The following is a 23,674-nucleotide window of genomic DNA, read 5'->3' as shown; positions in this document are numbered from 1 at the left end:
CTGCCAATGTTCAAAACTGTTATGTGACTTCCTGTGCATTTAAGTATTAAAAAGAAAGTCATGTTTTTTTCCTTTGCTTTGAATTTTTCTATGAAATTAGGACCCTGTCTCTTTTTACATCTTTGTGTTTTTTCATCTTTTGACCTCTTGTTTCTGTGAGTAGTTGTTTGGTTTACGTGTGTTACTTCCTGGTTTTATCTTGCTCAGACAGCTTCAAACGTTGAGTGTTCAGCGGCTCCACCTCATCATGTCACTTCAGATACTGAAAGTAGAAGCTGGTTGGACAGAGTGTGTGTCCTCTGAGAGATAGTGCACTGAAAATGCTCAGTGCTGCTTTATCTGCGCCACAGCTTCTGCAGAAAAACAGGTGAGACCATCTTAAACATTAACACACATAATAAAGTGTGAATATTGTTGTTTTTTAACAGTGTAGATGCTGATCCGAGGGAAGACACACCTGTGGACACCTGTGCTGCTGTGTTACCTGTGTGGTTTCATTCTCGTTGCTGTTAAACTTATATATATGATATGTTGATTAAATCTGTCAGTTTATCTGAACAGCAACTTTTTGAGAACTTTGTGAGAAGACTGATGTAACAAACTGTCTTCTTCCAGTTTCTGTTTTTCTCTAATAACCTGATTTCCTGTTCATCTGTTAAGACTCACTGGTGTTATTTTAACCTTTTTTTAAAGTCACTTTGTTGTGGATTAACTAAGCAGTGTCTCAGCACCAGGCTACATATGGTAAGATCTGATTACATTGTCCATTCTTGATTTCCATGACTTAACAGCCATTGGAAACACACGTGCGGATTATGACTCTAATGTCTGATTGTGTGTTTCTGTCAGTCTTCACAGAGTCCTTCTAATCAGCTGAACTGAAGTTTGATTCACCATCAGAGCCCAAAGCATCAGCTTGTGCAACAGTGGAAACCTCTGCACATTTAGAAGAACGTTTCTCGAAATGGCCTCAAGTCCAAAAAGAAGAGACAGCAAACATCTGCCTCCTGAGTTTTCAGAATTAATGGACAAACTCTGTAAAGCGGCTGATTCATTCATCAAATTGTTTGACAACAGTGAAGACAGGATGAGACAGATTGCGGCAGAGATCCAGAAGCTCGCTATTGATGTAAAACACATGCAGATGTTAAAAAACAGTTACAGGATAATAGGTGGAGTTGTGCTCACACTTGGGGCTCTAGCTCCGTTGACTGGAGGGATCAGCCTGGCAGCTGCTGGAGCACTGGCCGCTATTGGAGGTGCTACTGTTGGTTATACAAATGTGAAGCAAATGTCAGAAGAGGAACAAAGTGCAAAAATAGTGGAGGAGCTGGGAAAAGAGTTCATGGACATTGTTGAACCAATGAAGAATGATCTGGAAGACATCCATAGGACATGTGAGAAATTGGAGCAGAAATCAGCTGAAGTTCAGGCTAAGAACACTCTGTCAGACATGGAGGTGTTTCAGAGGATACTTACACGAGTGTCTGAACTGGGTAAAAATACTAAAAATGCTCTGATTGTTGCTGTAACAATGGTGGGTATAATACGTGATCTGCTCGTGTTATTGTTGGGGGTCTTCAGAGTCACTCCCACCACTGAAGAGGACCAAAAGTTAACAGATGCTATCATCCAGTCAGCTGATCAGAGCCTGAAGACCATTGATGAGTTTAAGAAGATGAAAGAAGGACTCAGAGAGTTTACAAAGAACTAAAGAGAGAGTGGGAACAGAGACTGCAGAGTGAAGGACTCCTCTTCACTGTAAAACACTGAGACCTGTTGCTTTATGTAAAGACATGCTTGCTAAAGGGCAAGACACTAAGATTGAACCAACAACTGTGAGATTGGTGGACAACTGCTCTACCTTCCTGTGCCACAGTTGGCCAATGTTATATGATGAAGTTATATGATCACGCTGTGGTTAATTTTATTGAGCTTCAATGTTTTGCCAGTGGTCTTGCTGAGGAGACGTCACTGAATTATTACACTGAATTTTTTGTTCTTTACTAAAAGTATTAGCATTTAACCTGTGGTGTGAGTGTTGTTTGCAAGTCAATAAGATTGTTAAACTTTATTAGAATGAGAAAGTAATAGAGAACACAAATGGGAAAATAAGAATTAAAACATAAATATTGGGAAAATTTAAATTCCTTAATTATATTTCAGTTAAGAGAAAAAAACCTCTAATTAGATTTTTTTTTTTGCTAAAACAAGTTAACATTATAAAAAGTACCCAGGGCCACGCCCATAATGGAACATCACACTTTGCATTGTATCTGTCTTCTAACTACATGGATCTGATGCTAGAGCTTTTTCTTTGACCTGCTGTGCCGGCAAGTGAGACTGTCACTGTGCAAACTGCCTCTACAGTGATACTTGTTTGAAATGGACGGTGTAGTGGTGGTAATATACATTTCTTTCTTTTCATTCATGTGTATGCACATTTATTTCCATATAGCTGAGAAACAATTAACCAGACTTTAATTCAAATGTGCTGGTTTGGCTTTGGGCAGGATAACACAGCATTTGCTTTGATGTGACAAGTTTCAACAAGGATGTCACTGGTTTCATATTCTGATATTTCACCAAGAAAAAACAACCTCAATGAGCACAGAGTCATTCATTGTGACAACTGTGGCCTCATCTCTAAAAAGTTTACGACTTCAAAGATGATAACATTATATTTTAAATGGAGAATAAGCTCTAAGGTTTAAAACAGAGTATCTGAGTGAAACTGCTCCTCTTCCTGGAGTCAAAGCCTGATGACCCTCCCTCTTCTTCCTGCTCTCAAACACAGTGAGCTCCACTCTGTCCATATATGTCCTTGTTCCCTCCCCTTCAGATCTACAGTTTGAAGATGGGTGTAACCAACATGTGGTGAAGTGTCAGAGCTGATGACGTTTAGATGAGAGTTCAAACTAGTTTCAGAGAAAGTGAAAGTCAGACAGTCGTTGCTGCTGAGAGGTGAAATGGCGCAGAAAGGAGTTCAGCTGGACCGAGAAACCTTCTCTTGTTCGATATGTCAGGATCTACTGAAGGATCCGGTGACTATTCCCTGTGGACACAGCTACTGCATAAAGTGTATTAAAAGCTTCTGGGATGAAGAGGATGGTAAGAAACTCCACAGCTGCCCTCAGTGTAGACAGACCTTCACACCGAGACCTGTCCTGGTGAAAAACAGCATGTTAGCAGTTTTAGTGGAGGAGCTGAAGAAGACTGGACTCCAAGCTTCCCCTGCTGATCACTGCTATGCTGGACCTGAAGATGTGTCCTGTGATGTCTGCACTGGGAGAAAACTGAAAGCTCTCAAGTCCTGTCTGGTGTGTCTGGCTTCTTACTGTGAGAATCACCTCCAGCCTCATTACGATGCTGCTCCATTAAATAAACATAAACTGGCCAACCCCTGCAAGAAGCTGCAGGAGAACATCTGCTCTCGTCATGATGAGGTGATGAAGATTTTCTGCCGCACTGATCAGCAGTGTATCTGTTATCTCTGCTCCATAGATGAACATAAAGGCCACGACACAGTCTCAGCTGCAGCAGAGAGGACTGAGAGGCAGAGAGAGCTCGAGGGGAGTCGACAAAAACTCCAGCAGAGAATCCAGGACAGAGATAAAGTCATGAAGCTGCTTCAACAGGAGGTGGAGGCCATCAGTCTCTCTGCTGATAAAGCAGTGGAGGACAGTGAGAAGATCTTCACTGAGCTGATCCGTCTCATGGACAAAAGAAGGTCTGATGTGAAGCAGCAGATCAGATCCCAGCAGGAAACTGAAGTGAGTCGAGTCAAAGAGCTTCAGGAGAAGCTGGAGCAGGACATCACTGAGCTGAAGAGGAAAGACGCTTCACTGGAGCAGCTTTCACTCACAGAGGATCACATCCAGTTTGTCCACAGCTACCCCTCACTGTCAGCACTCAGTGAACCTACAGACTCATCCAGCATCAACATCCATCCTCTGAGATACTTTGAGGATGTGACAGCAGCTGTGTCAGAGCTCACAGATCAACTACAGGACGTCCTGAGAAAGACATGGAGAAACGTCTCACTGAGACTGACTGAAGTCCATGTTTTACTGTCACCAGCAGAACCCAAGACCAGAGCTGAGTTCTTAAAATATTCATGTGAAATCTCACTGGATCCAAACACAGCACACACACGTCTGTTATTGTCTGAAGGAAACAGAAAAGTAATAGCAATGAGTAACGAACAGTCTTATTCTCCTCATCCAGACAGATTCACTACATGTCCTCAGGCTCTTAGTAGAGAGAGTCTGACTGGACGTTGTTACTGGGAGGTGGAGTGGACAGGGACAGGAGTTTCGGTAGCAGGTGCATATAAGAATATCAGCAGAGCAGGGAATTGGAAGGAAATTGTATTTGGACGCAATAACAAATCTTGGGCATTAGTTTGTTACCAAGACAAACACAATTTTTATCACAACAACATCCAAACTCCCGTCTCAGGTCCTCAGTCCTCCAGAGTAGGACTGTACCTGGATCACAGAGCAGGTATTCTGTCCTTCTACAGCATCTCTGAAACCATGACTCTCCTCCACAGAGTCCAGACCACATTCACTCAGCCTCTACATGCTGGACTTTGTTTCAATTGTTATGGAGACATTGCTGAGTTGTGTGAACTCAAATAGAAAAAGTCATTTAAACTGCAGTGGATCAAAATGTTTTTTTTTAATTTTTCTCTATAAATTTTCCTTCACTTGATTCTGATCCACTTTCAGTCAAACTTTATTGATAGTACTCAGGTAGTTCATCTTCTCATTTCCTGTTAGTGTTGGACTTTCTGTAGGTGGGTATTTCCTGTGTGTGTTCACACATGAACATCACTGCTCAGGATTATTTCTGTTTAACTAAACCAACATTTCTCCAGATGGAAATTTAAAATTCTCTGATGAATATTTGTATTGATATGTTTGTAGTTTTTTTTATTGCGTGGACATCAACAGAGAAAAGAACCAAACTTTATGTTTAGAATGTGAACATTTATTTAATCTTCATGTAAATCTGTCATTTTAAAACCTCTTGAAACTGTACTGACCATTATTAGAATCATTACAGAGTATAATCATCATCTTACTAAATATCCACTGTGCATGTACCTTGTTCCTGAGAAATGATAAAGTTGATCTAATCTTTGTAAAAACAGCTCATGTCAGCTGTTTCCTCTAAATGACGAGTTCATTTTTGTTTTCATTTTCATAATTAAAGTGAGCAGATTTCAGTGATCGTAATCATGTGATCAGAGTTTTTATTTCAGTTGTGATTTGTTTTCTATGGTTGTAAATGTTGGTTTTTAGTATTTTCTGAAGCAGCTTCACTGTTAATGACAGTAATGGTTGGTCAGAGCTCCACTGTTTTAGCTGCAGTTTAACACTTCATTTGTCCATTTTTCTGTCTTTGACGTCATCATCGAGTGGACATCAGGAAAAAGACAAAAGTGTCCTCAAGGGGGTGATGCAGACTCATAACTGAGACTGTCAACATGCAAACATGAAACACATTGAAATCCTTCATGTCACTTCCACTTGATGAAGAAATCATTATCACTGACGTCCATCCAGAGTAAACCTCCATTAATCCACCTAGAAATCAGAGAAATCAGAGGCTGTGGAAGGTCACTGAGAATTTTCCTGTTTGTTCGTTTTCTTCTGTATCACATTGATCCTGCAAACAGAAGCTGATCACAGATAATTGAGCTGCTGTTAATAGAGACAATTTGGCAAAATGTTAACGAATGGAAAGAGACTTGAACAGACCTGTGGACGACAGCTGAGCTTCTTCTGATGATAGTTTGAATTTGTGTCCTCAGAAGAACATCTGCTCTCGTCATGATGAGGTGATGGAGTTGACAGTTGACATGATGCATTTTTATTCAGTTTGAGCTGTTATTTGGATTATTTTGCTCCTTTAAACACAGCTACTGACTGAAGCTGATTCATATATGAGCAAATCTTTGAACAATAATTGAATGTAAGATAATAAATTACTTGAAGATCTAAATGGCCTTCATCAAGTTTTCTAGCTGACCTTGTTTTTGTGGGTTACTGCTCGGCCTTGATTCTCTCTGTTGCTGACTAAATGAATGACATTAAGGATAATTGCCGCCTGCACATAAAGAATTAGGATTAACGTGGACCCTTGTTACCATGTTTTTAAGGAGCATGTTTAACCACGTTATGTATCTGTTTGATCTCAGCATGCAGACGTGTGACCAAGCCATGAGGGCCTGTCTACTCTTACATGTGGAGTTCAGACGAGCATTCACCGTGTGCTCGTGTCATCAAGCCATGATTTCATCAAGTGCTAATGACTGCTGTAGTAATGAACCAGCTAATATCATGGAAGGATTTTCATGTTTACCCGTGTTTGTGTCACAGAAGTATTTTAAGAAAACCGAGAGTTAAAGGACGAATCTTGTCTTCATGCACTTTGTGTTGTTGGGAGTTTTTGATAACCTTGTCATCAGAGGGATTTGGAGTTTTCTCATGTCTGGGATTGGCTTTTCACCATTACTGGGACCCATGTACTTACTACCAGGTCTGTTCTGTATTACGGATCAAGACCCCTGCATCTTCCTCAGAGACTTCCACTCCACCATTTTACTGAGCCACTTGTCAAGTCAGTCATCATCACAGGATCCAGGACCCATAACCACCTGCCTCACAGATGGTGGAACAGGAAGGGTGACAGCCGACCCAGAAGCTGATTCAAGAGCAGGTCTGATATCAGCTGACACAGAGACGGATTCAGGGTCAGGCAGGTTGTCAACTGACCCAGAAAGAGAAAAGACCACTACTGGCTCAGGAACCTGCTCTTTGTTTGTCCTTTGACACCTCTACCTTCACCTTACGCTGTATCTCCCTGTACTCCTGTCTACTCTCTTCAGTCCTCTCAGTGTCCCACTTCTTCTTAGCTAACCTCTTTCTCTGTATACACTCCTGAACTTCCTCGTTCCACCACCAAGTCTCCTTGTCCGCTTTCCTCTTTCCAGATGACACACCGAGTACCCTCCTACCTGTCTCCCTGATCAAATTAGCTGTAGTAGTCCAGTCATCTGGAAGCACCTCCAAACCACCCAGAGTCTGTCTCAGCTCCTCCCTGAAAACTAAACGGCATTCTTCCTTTTTCAACTTCCACCACTTCGTCCTCTGCTCTGTCTTTGTCCTCTTCATCTTCCTCACCACCAGAGTCCTTTTACACACCACCATCCTGTGTTGTCTGGCTACACTCTCCCCTACCAACACTTTACAGTCACGGGTCTCTTTCAGATTACAACATCTACACAAGGTGTCATCCACCTGAGTGTTTCTACCTCTGCTCTTATACGTCAACTAATGTTCCTGCCTCTTCTGGAAGAAAGTGTTCACTACAGCCATTTCCATCCTCTATGCAAAGTCAACCACCATCTGACCTTCTGCGTTATTAACTAAGGAGAGTGCAAGGAAACGATGCACACATTCAGAGGAGAACAAGGGCAGGAATATACCATCAAGCAAATAACCAAACCAAGTCTGATAGACAGGGATAAACACTGGTGATGGTGGAAACTAAACACTGCGTCGAGCGCTTCAAAACATATATGAAGCTTCTGTTTTGAAACTCTGCTCTGAAGTCTGTATCAATGTGATCAGTCATGTGGTTGTGTCCTAATGATAAATTTGAGCAGCTCACCGCTAAAGACCAACTCCAAGGTCTCACTCACTTCTTCTGTTCCTTTGGGCTGTTCCCTTTCAGGGGTCACCACAGCGAATCATGTGCCTCCATCCAACTCTGTCCTCTGCATCCTCTTCACTCACACCAACTAACTTCATGTCCTCTCTCACTAGATCCATAAATCTCCTCTTTGTTCTTCCTCTAGACCTCCTGCCTGGCAGCTCCAACCTCAGCATCCTTCTACCGATACATTCACAGTCTCTCCTCTGAACCATGAACCAGTCTCTAATACTCTGAACATGTCCAAACCACCTCAATCTGGCCTCTCTTTATCTCCGAAACATCTAACATGAGCTGTCCCTCTGATGTCCTCATTCCTGATCCTGTCCATCCTCGTCACTCCCAAAGAGAACCTCAACATCTTAAGCTCTGCTACCTCCAGCTCTGCCTCCTGTCTTTTCCTCAGTGCCACTGTCTCTAAGCCGAACAACATTGCTGGTCTCACCACCGTCTTGAACATCTTTCCTTTCATTCTCGCTGATACTCTTTTATCACACAACACACCTGACACTTTTGTCCACCCGTTCCAACCTGCCTGCACTCGCCTCTTCACCTCTTTTCCACACTCGAACCGTTGACCCTAAGTACTTAAAGTCCTTCACCTTCTTCACCTCTGCTCCCTGTAACCTCACTGTTCCACCTGGGTCCCTCTCATTCACACACATGTATTCTGTCTTACTGCGGCTAAGCTTCATTCCTCTGTTATCCAGAGCAAACCTCCACCTTTCTAGATTTTCCTCCACCTGCTCCCTGCTCTCACTACAAATCACAATGTCTCACTCACTGACACTATAAAAAAACACCTCAAAATGCCTGTTTTTTAAAAAGGAGTTATAGACAGAGGCAAAGAGAAAATATTTGGAGAGAGCAAGAAAGATAACTAAGTCTCTCATGTGGGAGAAGTTTGATTGCAGATAATATTCTCCAAAGCTGAAGAGGTTTTAAGCTAAATAAGACACAAATTGTTTCTCTCAATACAATCACACAAGCATTCAGATTCCACAACGTACTTTATATTTTCCCACAAAAAATATGTCATTCATTCCCAAATCAAAGTATAACACATGCATATAAATAACTATGACATGTAATCAAATATTCAGTTTATTCACACACAGTGTTACTCTGAAAATGAGTGAAACAGTGATAACACTGCTTCCGACCTAAGTCACACAGGAACTTGGCTCCACACATTTTTGTTTGCAGAATTATCAAATGTAGAAATTCTTCAAACAATAGAATGTTCTCAAGAGCTTTGAATCAGCATGTTTCTATAAGAGCTACACACATTTACACAGCAGATGTTGCCAAAGTCTGGAAGTAGAATAATAGTAAAGTTATTTGTATGTGTACAGGGATTTGTGTGAGCGTACTCAGACTTGTGTGTGTGTGTGTGTGTGTACTCCGATTTGTATTTCAGTGTGTGTGTAACTGTAAATAATATTTGTGTGTATGTAAAATAATGTGCAAATGTTTTCAATCTGGTAGCAGGAGAAAGTCAAGAGCAAATCTCCACAGCCAACTCAAAGACAGGTAAAGGTGAGACTCACCTGAGGGACTGTAGTAGCGGCTCTGTGCTCCTCCGTTCATCACTGGCTTCATTGACCGGCCGCAGAGCTTCAGTGATCTTCACTCCAGCCTGAGCACAGACTGTAAGGATGAGCCTAGGAGTCTGAGATGAGGGCAAGGAAAACCTTCCCATACAGGCAAATCTTGCAGACTGCAGAACAGTAGCAAAGTGAGGCTTTCCAGCCCTTTTACTTAAAACCTGAGTGTTTTCTCAGATAATTACACATTCACATTGAGTTTTTTGAGCGAATACATTTGCACATTATTTAACATAAATACAGATATTATTTACAGTTACAGATTTGTGTACGACACAGAAATCTGAGTACACACTCACAACTCCCTGTACACATACAAATAACTTTGCTACTATTCTGCTCCCTTTCGTTTGTCCCGACACTAATAAACACGTGACCAAACCTCGGACAAAAAATTAAAAGGAAACCGAGTCTAAAATGAGGAATCGGGCAGATCAGGGAATTAGACCAATGGTAACATATAATTAAACTGTCCGTGGTCACTGCTGGAGTAGTTGGTCTCCCCCTGGAAGACACATACACAGACTGAGTAGTGCTCTCAACAGTGGGGCTACAGGCTGTTGAGACTACAGCTGTGTCGTTGGCAGCGTGGATGTCACGGTGCCCAGATTTACAACTTGCTGATGAATTAAATGCATTTTACAAAAGATTTGATACAAGTGTTTCACTTCTGAAATTCTGTTGTTGATAGTAAAGTGAAATTTGAAGAACATGCTGACTTGGTTTACAGGAAAGTAAAGCAGCACCTTTATTTTCTTGGAGAAATTAATTATTTAAGGCCTGTGGAAATACAGTGACTATGTTTTGTATTTTTATGGTATAGAAACCTCAGCTTGTCCTGTAACAACAGACTCATTTCTGGTTTAGGCCCAGTTTAGCTCTCTGACATCTTTAAAAAGCTTGTGTGCAGGAAGGCTGAGGCTGTTCTTGTCCCGATCACCCTCTGATTAAAGAGTTTGACATACATCATCATTTCACTTCCTGTTGCAACGACAAAAAGGATTCGATCTGTCTTTGCTTCAGTGGCTGTAGGACTGAAAAACTTGTTAGAACTATTTCCAACAATATGCTGTACATGTCTGAGGCTTTTGGTGGTTGGTGTTTCCCTGTTTCCTGTTTGATGCTGTGTGATTGATTGTTTTTCCTGATTTTTATTCACCTGGCTGCAAATCAAACGTCCAGTAAGGATTGATTGACTGATTGACTGACTGATGACATGTCCAGGTTGTTTCTCAAATCAAAGTTTTAAGAACTTTTCTGATTTGTAGTTTGTGTGGTTCAGACACAAGAAAAAGTTGTAGTTTTAAGAACTACACAAAAACAGCTTTTCACAGGAATTTAAGTCATTGTTCTGGATGATATTTGAACCCTGGTGAAAGGACAAGATTTGGTCTGTAACAGACGTGAACATTTGTGACACCCACCAATGGATCATCACAGTTGTTGAGTTAAGATGTCACTTTGTGGACTATTGTGTAAAGAGGCCGATTCATTTTGTGTTTTACAGTGGTTTTTAGTGCCATGCACAATTTCCTGATTATGCAACCGGGCGAGTTTTCAGCAAAGTGAGCACTAGTTGAAATGTAGCTGCCAGACTTCAGGTCGACTTGACTCTCTGTCTCTGTTGTATATGATCACAAATCACAGTGAACTGTTTTAGAGAACTGTTTTGATGAGTGAAGAACAGTCTTATTCTCCTGATCCAGACAGATTCACTACATGTTCTCAGGTCCTGAGCAGAGAGAGTCTGACTGGACGTTGTTACTGGGAGCTGGAGTGGACAGGGACAGGAGTTGATGTAGCAGTTGCATATAAGAATATCAGCAGAACAGGGGACTGGAAGGAAAGTGGATTTGGAAACATTAACAAATCTTGGGCATTACTTTGTTCCCAAAACAAATATGAATATTATCACAACAACATCCAAACTCCTGTCTCAGGTCCTCAGTCCTCCAGAGTAGGACTGTACCTGGATCACAGAGCAGGTATTCTGTCCTTCTACAGCGTCTCTGAAACCATGACTCTCCTCCACAGAGTCCAGACCACATTCACTCAGCCTCTACATGCTGGACTTTTCCTGGACTTTCCTTTTTTCTTGGAGTCACTGCTGAAGTGTGAACTCAAATAGAGTAGTAGCCGTCTCAGGCTGAACCAGTGAAGATGATGGTTCCCTGTCGTCCTGCTGTGGAAGTCAGACTGGCCCAAAGGTTCCAACATGACAGCAATCCTAAGCACACAACCAAGAGCAGACAGGACTGTCTTAGAGACTCTGTGAATGTCCTAGCCCTGACTAGAACCCTATTGAACATTTCTGGACGGACCTGAAAATGGCTTTCCACCAACAGTCCTCATCCAACATGACTGAGAGGATTTTCAAAGAAGAATGGCAAAAAATCCCCCAATCCAGATGTGCAGAGCTTGTCACGTCGTATCCAAAATCACTCTAGGCTGTAACTGCTGCCAAAGGTGCTTCAACAAAAGACTAAAAGGTCTCAATACTTATGTACATGTGGTATTTCAGTTTGTTCTTTTTCCTAAACTTAGACATTATTAAAATTTGGTTGTCACTTCGTTATGTGGGGCTGAGTGTAGATTCATGAGAAAGAAAATAATTTAAACAACTGTAGTATCAGACTGCAGCATAACAAGGTTAAATAAAGTGAAGGTCTGAAAACTGTCTGAATACACTGGAGATCATTATATTACTGCACACAGTGTCAATGATTAACATTTCTTAGGGCTCATTCAAGTGATAGAGGCTGAAACGAAAGGACTCACCCAGCTGCTCTCTGTCTTCCTCCTAAAAGCCTTTACGCCAGCGACCACAAGGCCCAATTTTACAAAGCATCGACCCACATTGATGAGCCACATTCCACTGAGCAGAGCTGAGGGAGTTTTTGAAGAAAATGTACTGTTGTTAAACCTCTAAAGACGGATGACTGGTGTGTGTGAAAAGTGAATGCAGCCACACAGGTTGTACAGTAGGTATGTTTATTAACTATAACTTTTAATAAAAGGAGTCATTTCAGGGCTTCTTCCTCACTGGAGTCAGATTTGTGGACGCAGTGTGAGGGAGACTCTGTTGGGAGAGTCTCTCAGTTGATGGACTTTAAACTTAAAATACAAAATACAGAGACCCCATCAAAATCAAATGTCCTTAACCTTCTCAACCAGAGACTGAGTGAGAATAAAACACAGATTGTCTGCAGCCTCCAAATCAAAAACTCTCATTGGACAGAAAGTCTGATCACATGATTTTCCAGGTGTGTCTCACACACAGGTGAGTCATTCAGCTGCAAGGACACGTTGCTCTGACACTGGTTATGTTTCTGCTGATGGATTCATTCTGAAGGATTTAACCAGTGGACCGAGGACACAGCAGATGTGAATTTGAAGTGAGTGGAGTCACATTAAATGTTGTTTGATGCTGAGGGATTCGGGTTCATTCAGACTTTGCTGAGTTCTGTGTGTGTGGTGTAACACGAGCTGATCCAAGAGCTGACAGAGAAGAATGAAGACATACTAACTCATCAACTAACAACTGGTTGTTGGTTATATCTACTAAGGTACATTTAAGGTAATTCTTGTAGTATTCTGGCTAAGATATACTATGTGGAGCCTAAAGTACTACATGTTACAGCCTCTTTCCTTTCGGTTTCTGTTCTGGTTTTCATGCTCCTCAGTTTTGTGGATGCAATTTTTTCACCTGCTGTCTGACAAACATTTGTGGAAAGAGTCTGTCATGCGATGAGTGAGGAAACTCAGAATTCCAACATGCATTAATCACAGCATCACACATCAGCTAAGACACAATGAGAGAAATACTTTAATCTGAACGCCTGCAAACGTTGTCTGTCATTGTTTTCACAGACTCAGTCCTCAGACTCTGACTCTGCAAAGACAAAGGTCTCAACATGTCCAGGTCACAGGAACCTGCCTGAAAATGGAACCAAACCCAGTTTGGAGACTGAACAGACTGAATGCAGCTTCATTCATCACACAGTTAGACAATAAAAAACCCAGGATGAGAAAAATTCTAGACGAGCTGCAGAAGCTGGATTTAACATTAAAACGCATTCAGCACATAGCACAGATTGCCAAATTAGTTGCTGCAGTAACTGTTGCTGTAGGAACTGTTGCTGTAGGATCCACAGCTGCTGTACTGTTGGTAGTTGATGCTCCGTTTGAGTTTGTCGCAGGTTTGCAGATAAAAATATCTGCAGGTGTGTTCATGATTTGTTATCTTGTAGTTCTTGCTGCTATCGCTTTGAGTGGAAACCAGAAACAAAAAGAGAGAGAATGTTCACAAGAAATGGAGGAATTCAGGACGATTGTTGCATCACTGAACAGTGAACTGGAAGATGTAAAGACTTCATGTGCGGAAATTCGAAGAGGAACAACTGGAGCTGAGGCTTTAAAGTTTATCAGACTGGAAATCAACATACTGGAGCTGTTTGCCATCAGTGCAGATCTCAGGACGTCTGCAACTGCACCATGTATGACCGAGGTAGTTAATCAGTATAATAAGATGCTTGGTGAGTTTGAAGCCATGAAAAAACGTCTCCAAACTCCAAATGGTCCCAGTTTCAGGGAAGGTAGTGACACAGAGATGACGCTGTTTAATATATTCAAACTGTTCATGTCCCGTCTCTGAGTGAAAATAACTGTGTAAAAACCTTCCCACTGAACGGATTCATGGAATTATAGGTACAGTCCTGATGTAGAGACAACCAGCTTGCTGTCACAGTATTTGCCACCTTCAGCTTCAACAGCATTTAAAACCTTTTGTTAAAAGAGAACATGGAAAGAGCGATGTGTTTAATGTTTACCAGAACATGGGTTTTCTCATTACTGTTGGACTGTGACATGACTTATTTTCTGGAGGCTGTAAGTTCACATTTACATTCAGATTTTAAAAACTGTTTTTAAGAGACTATATAAAGACACAGTCTATAATATTAGAGCAGTCTAAACTTTTCTCTTTGATTAACCAGGTCCAAGTTAGTTTGACGAGAATACAGCTAAAATGTTGGACACTGTGCGTGAGCTTCTCTTATTTAACACATGATGCAACAGGCTACTGATGTTCGCTCAGTCTGTAGTAATAAGTGACCTGTGGGAGACACCAAGACTGGACAACTTGACCAGGAAGGCTGAATCTGGAACTGGACAGTGTGCAGGAGGAGGGTGGAAAAAACCAGAGCCATCCTGGAAAGTCCAGGATGTAATACTCAGAAAAATACTCAAAAAAAGTATCGTTTTCAAAAAGCATATTTCATCGTATAAGCATCATCCACACTAAAGTCACCTCCTTTTGATTTTCTCTTTACTCCTGTAAAGTGTTTATCAAAGGACAATATAGAACAAAACATATTTCATTTTCAATTTTTTGGGGCTCACAAACCTGACAGATCTGATCATGTTCTTCAATGCCAACATAACGTCCCGTTTCAAGATACACAGGTAAAAAGCAGAAACTGAACTCGGTGCAAAGAGCTCTTTTCCTTTTGGGTCGATTCTATTTGACATTGTTTTCTGTACCAAACTTTCTGAATTCAGCCACAAGTTCTAGATCCTCCAGGGAGGTTCTTTGTTTCTCACCTGACCTGAATAGGCTTGTTAGGTGGACAACAGAGGAGGTGACAGTAGTGAACAAACTCCCTGTGATTAATCACATAAAAGTAAACTGTAGGTGTTTTTTACTATGAGGTAACTATTGTGTAATTACAGGAAGAAGCAGACCTCAAGTCAGATTCCTTAAAGGCAGAATGAGCACGATTTGACCGTTGCTGTCAGTAAACACACCACTCAAAGTTGGTCTGTCCTCCCAGAATGTCTTCAACTGGGAAATCCCCTCTTTGTAAATGAACAAATTAGTTAAACACACAGTATCTGAGTGAAACTGCTCCTCTTCCTGGAGTCAAAGCCTGATGACCCTCCCTCTTCTTCCTGCTCTCAAACACAGTGAGCTCCACTCTGTCCATATATGTCCTTGTTCCCTCCCCTTCAGATCTACAGTTTGAAGATGGGTGTAACCAACATGTGGTGAAGTGTCAGAGCTGATGACGTTTAGATCAGAGCTCAAACTAGTTTCAGAGAAAGTGAAAGTCAGACAGTCGTTGCTGCTGAGAGGTGAAATGGCTCAGAAAGGAGTTCAGCTGGACCGAGATACCTTCTCTTGTTCCATCTGTCTGGATCTACTGAAGGATCCGGTGACTATTCCCTGTGGACACAGCTACTGCATGAAGTGTATTAAAAGGTTCTGGGATGAAGAGGATGGTAAAAAACTCCACAGCTGCCCTCAGTGTAGACAGACCTTCACACAGAGACCTGTCCTGGTGAAAAACACCATGTTAGCAGTTTTAGTGGAGGAGCTGAAGAAGACTGGACTCCAAGCTGCTCCTGCTGATCACTGCTATGCTGGACCTGAAGATGTGTCCTGTGATGTCTGCACTGGGAGAAAACTGAAAGCTCTCAAGTCCTGTCTGGTGTGTCTGGCTTCTTACTGTGAGAATCACCTCCAGCCTCATTATGAATCGCCAACTTTTCAAAAGCACAAGCTGGTGGAGCCCTGCAAGAAGCTGCAGGAGAACATCTGCTCTCGTCATGATGAGGTGATGAAGATTTTCTGCCGCACTGATCAGCAGTGTATCTGTTATCTCTGCTCCATGGATGAACATAGAGGCCACGACACAGTCTCAGCTGCAGCAGAGAGGACTGAGAGGCAGACAGAGCTCGAGGGGAGTCGACAAAAACTCCAGCAGAGAATCCAGGACAGAGAGAAAGAGGTGAAGCTGCTTCAACAGGAGGTGGAGGCCATCAGTCTCTCTGCTGATAAAGCAGTGGAGGACAGTGAGAAGATCTTCACTGAGCTGATCCGTCTCATGGACAAAAGAAGGTCTGATGTGAAGCAGCAGATCAGATCCCAGCAGGAAACTGAAGTGAGTCGAGTCAAAGAGCTTCAGGAGAAGCTGGAGCAGGACATCACTGAGCTGAAGAGGAAAGACGCTTCACTGGAGCAGCTCTCACTCACAGAGGATCACATCCAGTTTGTCCACAGCTACCCCTCACTGTCAGCACTCAGTGAACCTACAGACTCCACCAGCATCAACATCCGTCCTCTGAGATACTTTGAGGATGTGACAGTAGCTGTGTCAGAGCTCAGAGATCAACTACAGGACGTCCTGAGAGAGACATGGACACACGTCTCACTGAGACTGACTGAAGTCGATGTTTTACTGCCACCAGCAGAACCCAAGACCAGAGCTGAGTTCTTAAAATATTCATGTGAAATCTCACTGGATCCAAACACAGCACACACACTGATGTTATTGTCTGAAGGAAACAGAAAAGTAACATTGATGAGTGAAGAACAGTCTTATTCTCCTCATCCAGACAGATTCACTATATGTTGTCAGGTCCTGAGCAGAGAGAGTCTGACTGGACGTTGTTACTGGGAGGTGGAGTGGACAGGGACAGGAGTTTTTGTAGCAGTTGCATATAAGAATATCAGCAGAACAGGGAACAGTAATGATTGTGTATTTGGAAGCAATAACAAATCTTGGACATTAGTTTGTATCCAAAACAAATATGTTTATTATCACAACAACATCCAAACTCCCGTCTCAGGTCCTCAGTCCTCCAGAGTAGGACTGTACCTGGATCACAGAGCAGGTATTCTGTCCTTCTACAGCGTCTCTGAAACCATGACTCTCCTCCACAGAGTCCAGACCACATTCACTCAGCCTCTACATGCTGGACTTTGTTTCAATTGTTATGGAGACATTGCTGAGTTGTGTGAACTCAAATAGAAAAAGTCATTTAAACTGCAGTGGATCAAAATGTGTATTTGAATTTGTCTCCATCATTTTTCCTGAGAGCTCATTGTTGTTGTTTCTTCACTTGATTCTGATCCACTTTCAGTCAAACTTTATTGATAGTACTCAGGTAGTTCATCTTCTCATTTCCTGTTAGTGTTGGACTTTCTGTAGGTGGGTATTTCCTGTGTGTGTTCACACATGAACATCACTGCTCAGGATTATTTCTGTTTATGTAACCAACATTTCTCCAGATGGAAATTTAAACTTCTCTGATGAATATTTGTATTGATATGTTTGTAGTTTTTTTTATTGCGTGGACATCAACAGAGAAAAGAACCAAACTTTATGTTTAGAATGTGAACATTTATTTAATCACCATGTAAATCTGTCATTTTAAAACCTCTTGAAACTGTACTGACCATTATTAGAATCATTACCTAAAGTATAATCATCATCTAAATATCCACTGTGCATGTACCTTGTTCCTGGGAAATGATAAAGTTTATCTAATGTTTGTAAAAACAGTTCATGTCAGCTGTTTCCTCTAAATGACGAGTTCATTTTTGTTTTCATTTTCCTAATTAAAGTGAGCAGATTTCAGTGATCGTAATCATGTGATCAGAGGTTTTTTTCAGTTGTGATTTGTTTTCTATGGTTGTAAATGTTGGTTTTTAGTATTTTCTGATGCAGCTTCACTGTTAATGACAGTAATGGTTGATCAGAGCTCCACTGTTTTAGCTGCAGCTTAACACTTCATTTGTCCATTTTTCTGTCTTTGACATCATCATCGAGTTGTGTTTAGTTGTTCACACTGATGAACACTGTTTAAGTGCTAAAAAAACCTTGAAATAGTTTTGTGCATAGAGTTTACAGCACTGCCTCCTCCTGGTCAGCCAGCAGCAGTAGGTTTAGAGCTGGAATTCCCCTGAGAGTTTCTGAAGGATGGTAGAGGACAGACCGTGGCTGATCGCCTGCTGCTAATCTTCTTTATAACGTTGTTGCCTTGGACATTATTTGTCCATAAGTATTTTGTTTATTACCCTTTTTGATGCTGTAAACATAATATTGTTGCTGCATTATTATTTTTGTTATTTATATATATATATATATATATATATATATATATATATATATATATATATATATATATTATAAATCGTTAATTCAGAAATTCAGAGCTATAGTAAATTGTGGTGATCATTGCTGTTGTCACTCAGCGTTTTTCTATTTCAATATTTGAAACTTTGAATTGTACCTGTAAGATGTATTTTATTTCATTTTAATTCCTGTTGTTATTTGTCTTCAGTTTTACAGTGAGTAAGATAAAGACAGAAATAGGAAAGTGAGCCTTCATTAAACATCCAAGAGAAGTTATGGCCTTGTGCTTATTGGAGGACTTCACCCTCACATGTTAGTTAACTGTCCAGCATAGAACAAGTTACACTCTTTGCGAGGACAATAAAGTAAAAGGACAACTGCACAGCAGGCACAACCTAACAAGATAATAAGCCATAAAAATGAGTCCACGGTCAGGCGAGCAGTATAAGCCAGCTCATTAGCAGAAGGATGAGAAAATTCACAAACAGCAAGAGCCTAGTAAAGGTGCTGATGTCCTTGCTTGGTCAGTTCATTCCCGTTCTTCAGGGCAGTCAAGTCGAGTTTCCTCTGCTAGTTCCTCAGCAGTAAAAGCTTGTGCTAAGGCAAAAGCTGCACGCGCCCAACTTGCATGTAAAGAAAAAGAAGGCAATATTATAAATCAAAAAGCCAACTATGAAGCCAGTCTTCACATTCTACAAAGCCAGAGAGCTGAAGCTGAAGCTTATGAAGTAGATGAGATATGATAAATGTTCTGCATTTATAAAGCATTTTTCTACCTATTGGCACTTAAAGCGCTTTCTTATTCACCCATTCACACACACACACACACACACACTGCTATGCAGCTGGCCAACGCTCACGTGGAGCAACTAAGTTGGGGTTCAGTGTCTTGCTCAAGGACACTTTGACATGTGACCGGAGGAGCTGGGGATTGAACCAAGAACTGCGAGATTGGTGGATAACTGCTCTACCTTCCTGCACCACAGCCGCCCATCTATCTAATAAGAGTGAATTTAGTCTTGTTAATCTCGTGGAGTAAATCCAATTGTGGAGAAATGAATTGTTGTGTGATCCAACTATAAGGAAGAATGTGGATTTCCATTTTGCACCTTTCAGGTGCTTCTCTAGATTTGTAAGAAAAGAGGCAAAAGTAAGGAACAACTACAGTTTTGCTCTAACAACTTTCACCAACCAGAGCTCAAAAAATGAGAATTGCACAAAAAGTGCAAAAAGAACCTGTATAAATGTGCACAAATCAGTTTTTCAAAAAGAGCCTCCAACCCTGCAAAGTACTTTGTCTAAAAAGACAATTGAAAGCCCTGATAAGCAGTGCACTATACACATGTACCACACACACTAATAATAATAATAATGATAACTTAAATTGCAGGCAGAAGGGCTGCAAACTTTATGATTGAATCAGTAGATGGCAAAATAAAACTTCCCGTTCCAAACTGAGTGTGAGTGTGACATGATGCCTGATGACCGGGGAGAGATCCCAGTACCTGAAGTGGCACGTCAGCACCCACACTTACAGCGAGTTGCAGACAAGATACCTCCTGTGGATCCAGACGCTCCCATCCGTCTGCTCTTGGGTAGAGACATCCTTCAAGTGCACAAAGTGAGGGAGCAAATCAATGGACCCCTCAGTGCTCCTTGTGGGGAGCACAAAGGCTAGACTTGGGGTGGGTCATCGTGGGTGATCAATGCCTGGGAGCAACACATAGGCCATCAAGTGTCAGTGTCCTAAAAACGCACGTCTTCAGCAATGGTCGTACATCTTTTCTCAGTCCATGCTGAAGGAGACATTCAATGTAACATTAGCAGAGCTTTGTTGTTCTCCAGCCTTGTGTACACAGGATGGATGCAGTAGTGGGTGTACGGACACACTGGGATATGCAGTATTTGACAAAACAAGGGATGACGACAAGCCAGCACTGTCAGTGGATGATCAAACCTTTCTTGACATAATGAATAGAGAAGTTTATCAAGATCAAGCAAACAGCTGGATGGCACCATTACCACTTATCTCCCTCAGACAGCACCTTCCAAGTAACCAAGAGCAAGCAATCAAGTACAATATGTTCATGCAGAAAATGTTTGACAATGATCACGCAGAGCCTGCACCTCCTCTGGAAAAACATAAAGAACACTGGTACTTACCATCATTTGGTGTGTACCACCCCCAGAAACCTGATCAGTTGAGAGTGGTATTTGCAGAATGTGAAGGAGTCTCATTGAACAAAGTACTGCTAAGTGGCCCTGATGTTTAAATCAGTTCAGAAAAGAGCCTGTAGCATTCATAGCTGATGTTCAACAAATGTTTTATTGTTTTGTAGTACGAGAAGACCACAGAGACCTTAGGTTTCTTTGGTATGAAGACAACAACCTCAGCAAGAATGTGAGGGACTACAGAACGAAAGTTCATGTATCTGGAAATAGCCCATCACCAGCGGTGGTTATTTATTGCATGGAAGCAGAGAGAGAACAAGGTATTGATGCCAAGCAGGTCATCGTAAGACATTTTTATGTTGATGATGGACTTGCATCTGCCCCTAACCATGAAGAGGCTGTTGACATCTTGAAGAAAACTCAGGAGATGTTATCAGAGTCCAACCTGAAACTACATTAAATAGCATCCAACAGCCACAAGATAGTGGAAGCTTTTCCAGCTGATGAGCAGGCCAAAGATTTGACAGATTTAGACCTTAGATTAGATGATCCCCACCTACAGCGCAGACTTGGAGTCCTGTGGAACCCGGAAACAGACAGTTTCACATTCCAAGTGTCCCAAGAAAAAAGGTCCACAACGAGGGGTGTTTTGTCCACAGTATGTCCAAGGGAACAAATTGTTAGATGTATAAATACTAAAGAGAGGCTTCTAGAAATAACTGTCACTGAGTTTCTCGTATCAATGAAGGTAACTTGATAATTCTCAGGCAAGTTTTGAACTGTTGCCTGCAAATTCCTGCCTCAGAACCAACATAGTGTTACAGTATATGCTGCGTATGAGACCAAAAAGTTCATATATAATAGTTATTATATAAAGAAATTAAAAATACAACTTACAGTGGACAAAATAAGAAGAGCAACACTATTTTTAAAGGACTTTGAATGATTGTGGCTGATAAGTTGTCTTGAGACACACTCCAGTTGAGAAGTTGGTAGTAAGGTGCCTTAACGAGACAAAAGAAGAACAGAAAGACGATGATGACGAGTAGAAACAACACTTCAGTTTCCCTTCTCCAAAGCGTTTAGCACTGCAGTGACTCCACTGATACAACCTGTAACGCTGTGTTCACACAATACAAAACAGCTGTTACCATCTGGCCTCTCATGACTCTGCAGTTCTGTGTCATGTTGAGCATTAATTTCCATCTTCTGCTTCAACTGGACACCTGCTTTCTGGAGCAGCACTGGTGGAGATTTGTTTTAAGCTACCAGAATCACCATGACCGCATGACTTCATTAAGTCAAGTCAGGTCAAGTCAAGCTTTACTGTCAGTTCTTCCACATGTACAGTACATACATACAGGGAACTGAAATTGCATTTCTCTCGGATCCATGGTGCTTACAGGTAGTTCTAACAGTGGAGCCAAAGATCTAGATCACATAAATATAAAAATATAAAATACACTATACAATTCAACTATACAATAAGGGCATTGGAGAGTTTACTAATAAAAATACAATACAAAGTACAATAAAGTAAAAGCAGCGCAAGGCACATGGCAGATGGAGTGGAAACCAGTAAAGTGTACATCAGTGCAGGTAACAGAATTAGTGCAAAAATGGCTTATTCAGACTGGTAAAAGTGGCAGAGTGCAGAGGGCTCAAGAGCAGTTCTTAAAATTAAGTTTACATGTGAGGTAGTAGGGGGTTATAGTTCTGTGCCTGTACAGTACAGTACTGAGGCCGAAGAGGGAAGGGGGGGCAAGTTCGGGAGCGAGTTCAGCTTCCTAACAGCCTGATGGATGAAGCTGTACTTCAACCTGCTGGTCCTGGCCTGTAGGCTCTGCAGTCTCCTCCCTGATGGCAGCAGGCTGAAGAAGCTGTGTGACGGGTGAGTGGGATCACCCGCAATGCTGAGGGCTTTGCAGGTGAGACAGGTTCCATAAATGTCCTGGAGAGAGACACCATTGATCTTCTCAGCTGCTCTCACTATGCGTTGTAGAGTCTCCCGGCAGGAGGCGTTGCAGGCCCCATAACCACACAGTGATGCAGCTCGTTAGAATGCTCTCGATGGTGCCTCTGTAGAAGGTGCACATGATGGGGGGTGGGGCTCTGGCTCTTCTCAGTTTGCGGAGGAAGTAGAGACGCTGCTGTGATTTTTTGGCTAGTGCTGCAGTGTTGTTGGTCCAGGAGAGGTCCTCTGTGATGTGCACACCCAGGAACTTGGCGCTGCTCCCCCTCTCCACATTAGTACCGTTGATGGTTAGAGGAGGGGGCTGGGTGAGCGCTCTCCTGAAGTCAACAACAATCTCCACGCTCAGAGAGAGATCGTTGTCACTGCACCACCCAGCCAGGCGTCTCACCTCGCTCCTGTAGTTTGTCTCATCGTTGTTGCCAATGAGACCCACCACAGTCGTGTCATCCGCAAACTTAATGAAGAGGTTGGAGTTGTGTGATGGTGTGCAGTCGTGGGTCAGCAGGGTGAAGAGAAGGGGGCTCAGCACACATCCTTTGGGGGCCCCAGTGTTCAGTGTGATGGTGCTGGATGTGTTACTGCCGACCCGTACTGCCTGAGGTCTTCCAGTTAGAAAGTCCAACAGCCAGTTGCACAGCGAAGTGTTGAGCCCCAGCTGGACCAGTTTGTGAATGAGCTGTTGAGGGATGGTAGTGTTGAATTCTGAACTGAAGTGTGAGTCCTTTTTGTCTAGATGTGTGAGTGCTGAGTGGACAGCCGTTGCGACAGCATCGTCGTTCGAGCGGCTGGACTTCACTGTGCAACGTAGCTGAACTCCGTTTGAAACCGTCGAGCTCAGCAGGAGGCCCACGGCTCTCGTTCACAATAGGAATTGCGGATGTGTGTGTGGCTCAGCCTTTTGAAAATATGTGTATGAATATCCGCCGTCAAACAAAACATGGAGAGAACAAACCTACAGAACCAAGTGGAAGGATCAGGGTGATGCTGGAAATCTGCTCGGCAGGATGAGAAACACACAACTAAACACAATCTGCTGTAAAGAGGTTTGGTCTAATGTGTTTGTAGTTTTGTAATATTTAAAATAATTGTGACAATAATGATCATCACATTAATTCAGCTGTGATTGTGTGTTCAGTGGGCCTCACTTTAGAGGAGGCAGCTGTTCGCACACCGCTGCAGTGGATGACTTATCTCTTGCCGTTGAACTGTGCACTTGTGACATATAAGCTGCGATGAAAGTGACTCCGAAGAGTGTGGACAATATTTACAAGAGTCTT

General features: G+C 42.1%; 2 protein-coding genes across 7 annotated transcripts; both read left to right on the top strand.

Moving 5' to 3' along the window:
* The first annotated feature begins 241 nt into the window (after nt 1-241).
* On the top strand, nt 242-11,475 carry LOC137104204 (tripartite motif-containing protein 16-like). 4 transcript variants are annotated; one of them, XM_067485129.1, is made up of 4 exons: nt 242-367; nt 694-744; nt 850-4,478; nt 11,281-11,475. In XM_067485129.1, exons 3-4 carry the CDS (start codon nt 2,970-2,972, stop codon nt 11,458-11,460), a joined length of 1,689 nt encoding a protein of 562 aa, XP_067341230.1. In that variant the 5' UTR covers nt 242-367; nt 694-744; nt 850-2,969; the 3' UTR covers nt 11,461-11,475. The 4 variants fall into 4 exon arrangements, with proteins under 4 accessions (XP_067341230.1, XP_067341229.1, XP_067341227.1 ...); XM_067485128.1 differs by lacking the exon at nt 11,281-11,475 and having other exon boundaries at nt 246-367; nt 859-6,012; XM_067485126.1 differs by lacking the exon at nt 11,281-11,475 and having other exon boundaries at nt 246-367; nt 850-6,012.
* Nucleotides 11,476-12,597: 1,122 nt separating this feature from the next.
* LOC137104202 (tripartite motif-containing protein 16-like) lies at nt 12,598-19,029 on the top strand. 3 transcript variants are annotated; one of them, XM_067485123.1, is made up of 2 exons: nt 12,598-12,727; nt 13,203-19,029. In XM_067485123.1, the coding sequence occupies exon 2, from the start codon at nt 15,395-15,397 to the stop codon at nt 17,141-17,143; it is 1,749 nt and encodes a 582-aa protein (XP_067341224.1). In that variant the 5' UTR covers nt 12,598-12,727; nt 13,203-15,394; the 3' UTR covers nt 17,144-19,029. The 3 variants fall into 3 exon arrangements, with proteins under 3 accessions (XP_067341224.1, XP_067341226.1, XP_067341225.1); XM_067485125.1 differs by having other exon boundaries at nt 12,622-12,898; XM_067485124.1 differs by having other exon boundaries at nt 12,622-12,909.
* The last annotated feature ends 4,645 nt before the right edge of the window (nt 19,030-23,674 follow it).

Source organism: Channa argus, chromosome 18 (assembly GCF_033026475.1).
Source record: "Channa argus isolate prfri chromosome 18, Channa argus male v1.0, whole genome shotgun sequence".
In the NCBI taxonomy this organism is placed as follows: Eukaryota; Metazoa; Chordata; class Actinopteri; order Anabantiformes; family Channidae; genus Channa; species Channa argus.
The sequence above is the reverse complement of the archived record's forward strand: the minus strand, read 5'-3'. Positions and strand labels throughout refer to the sequence as shown.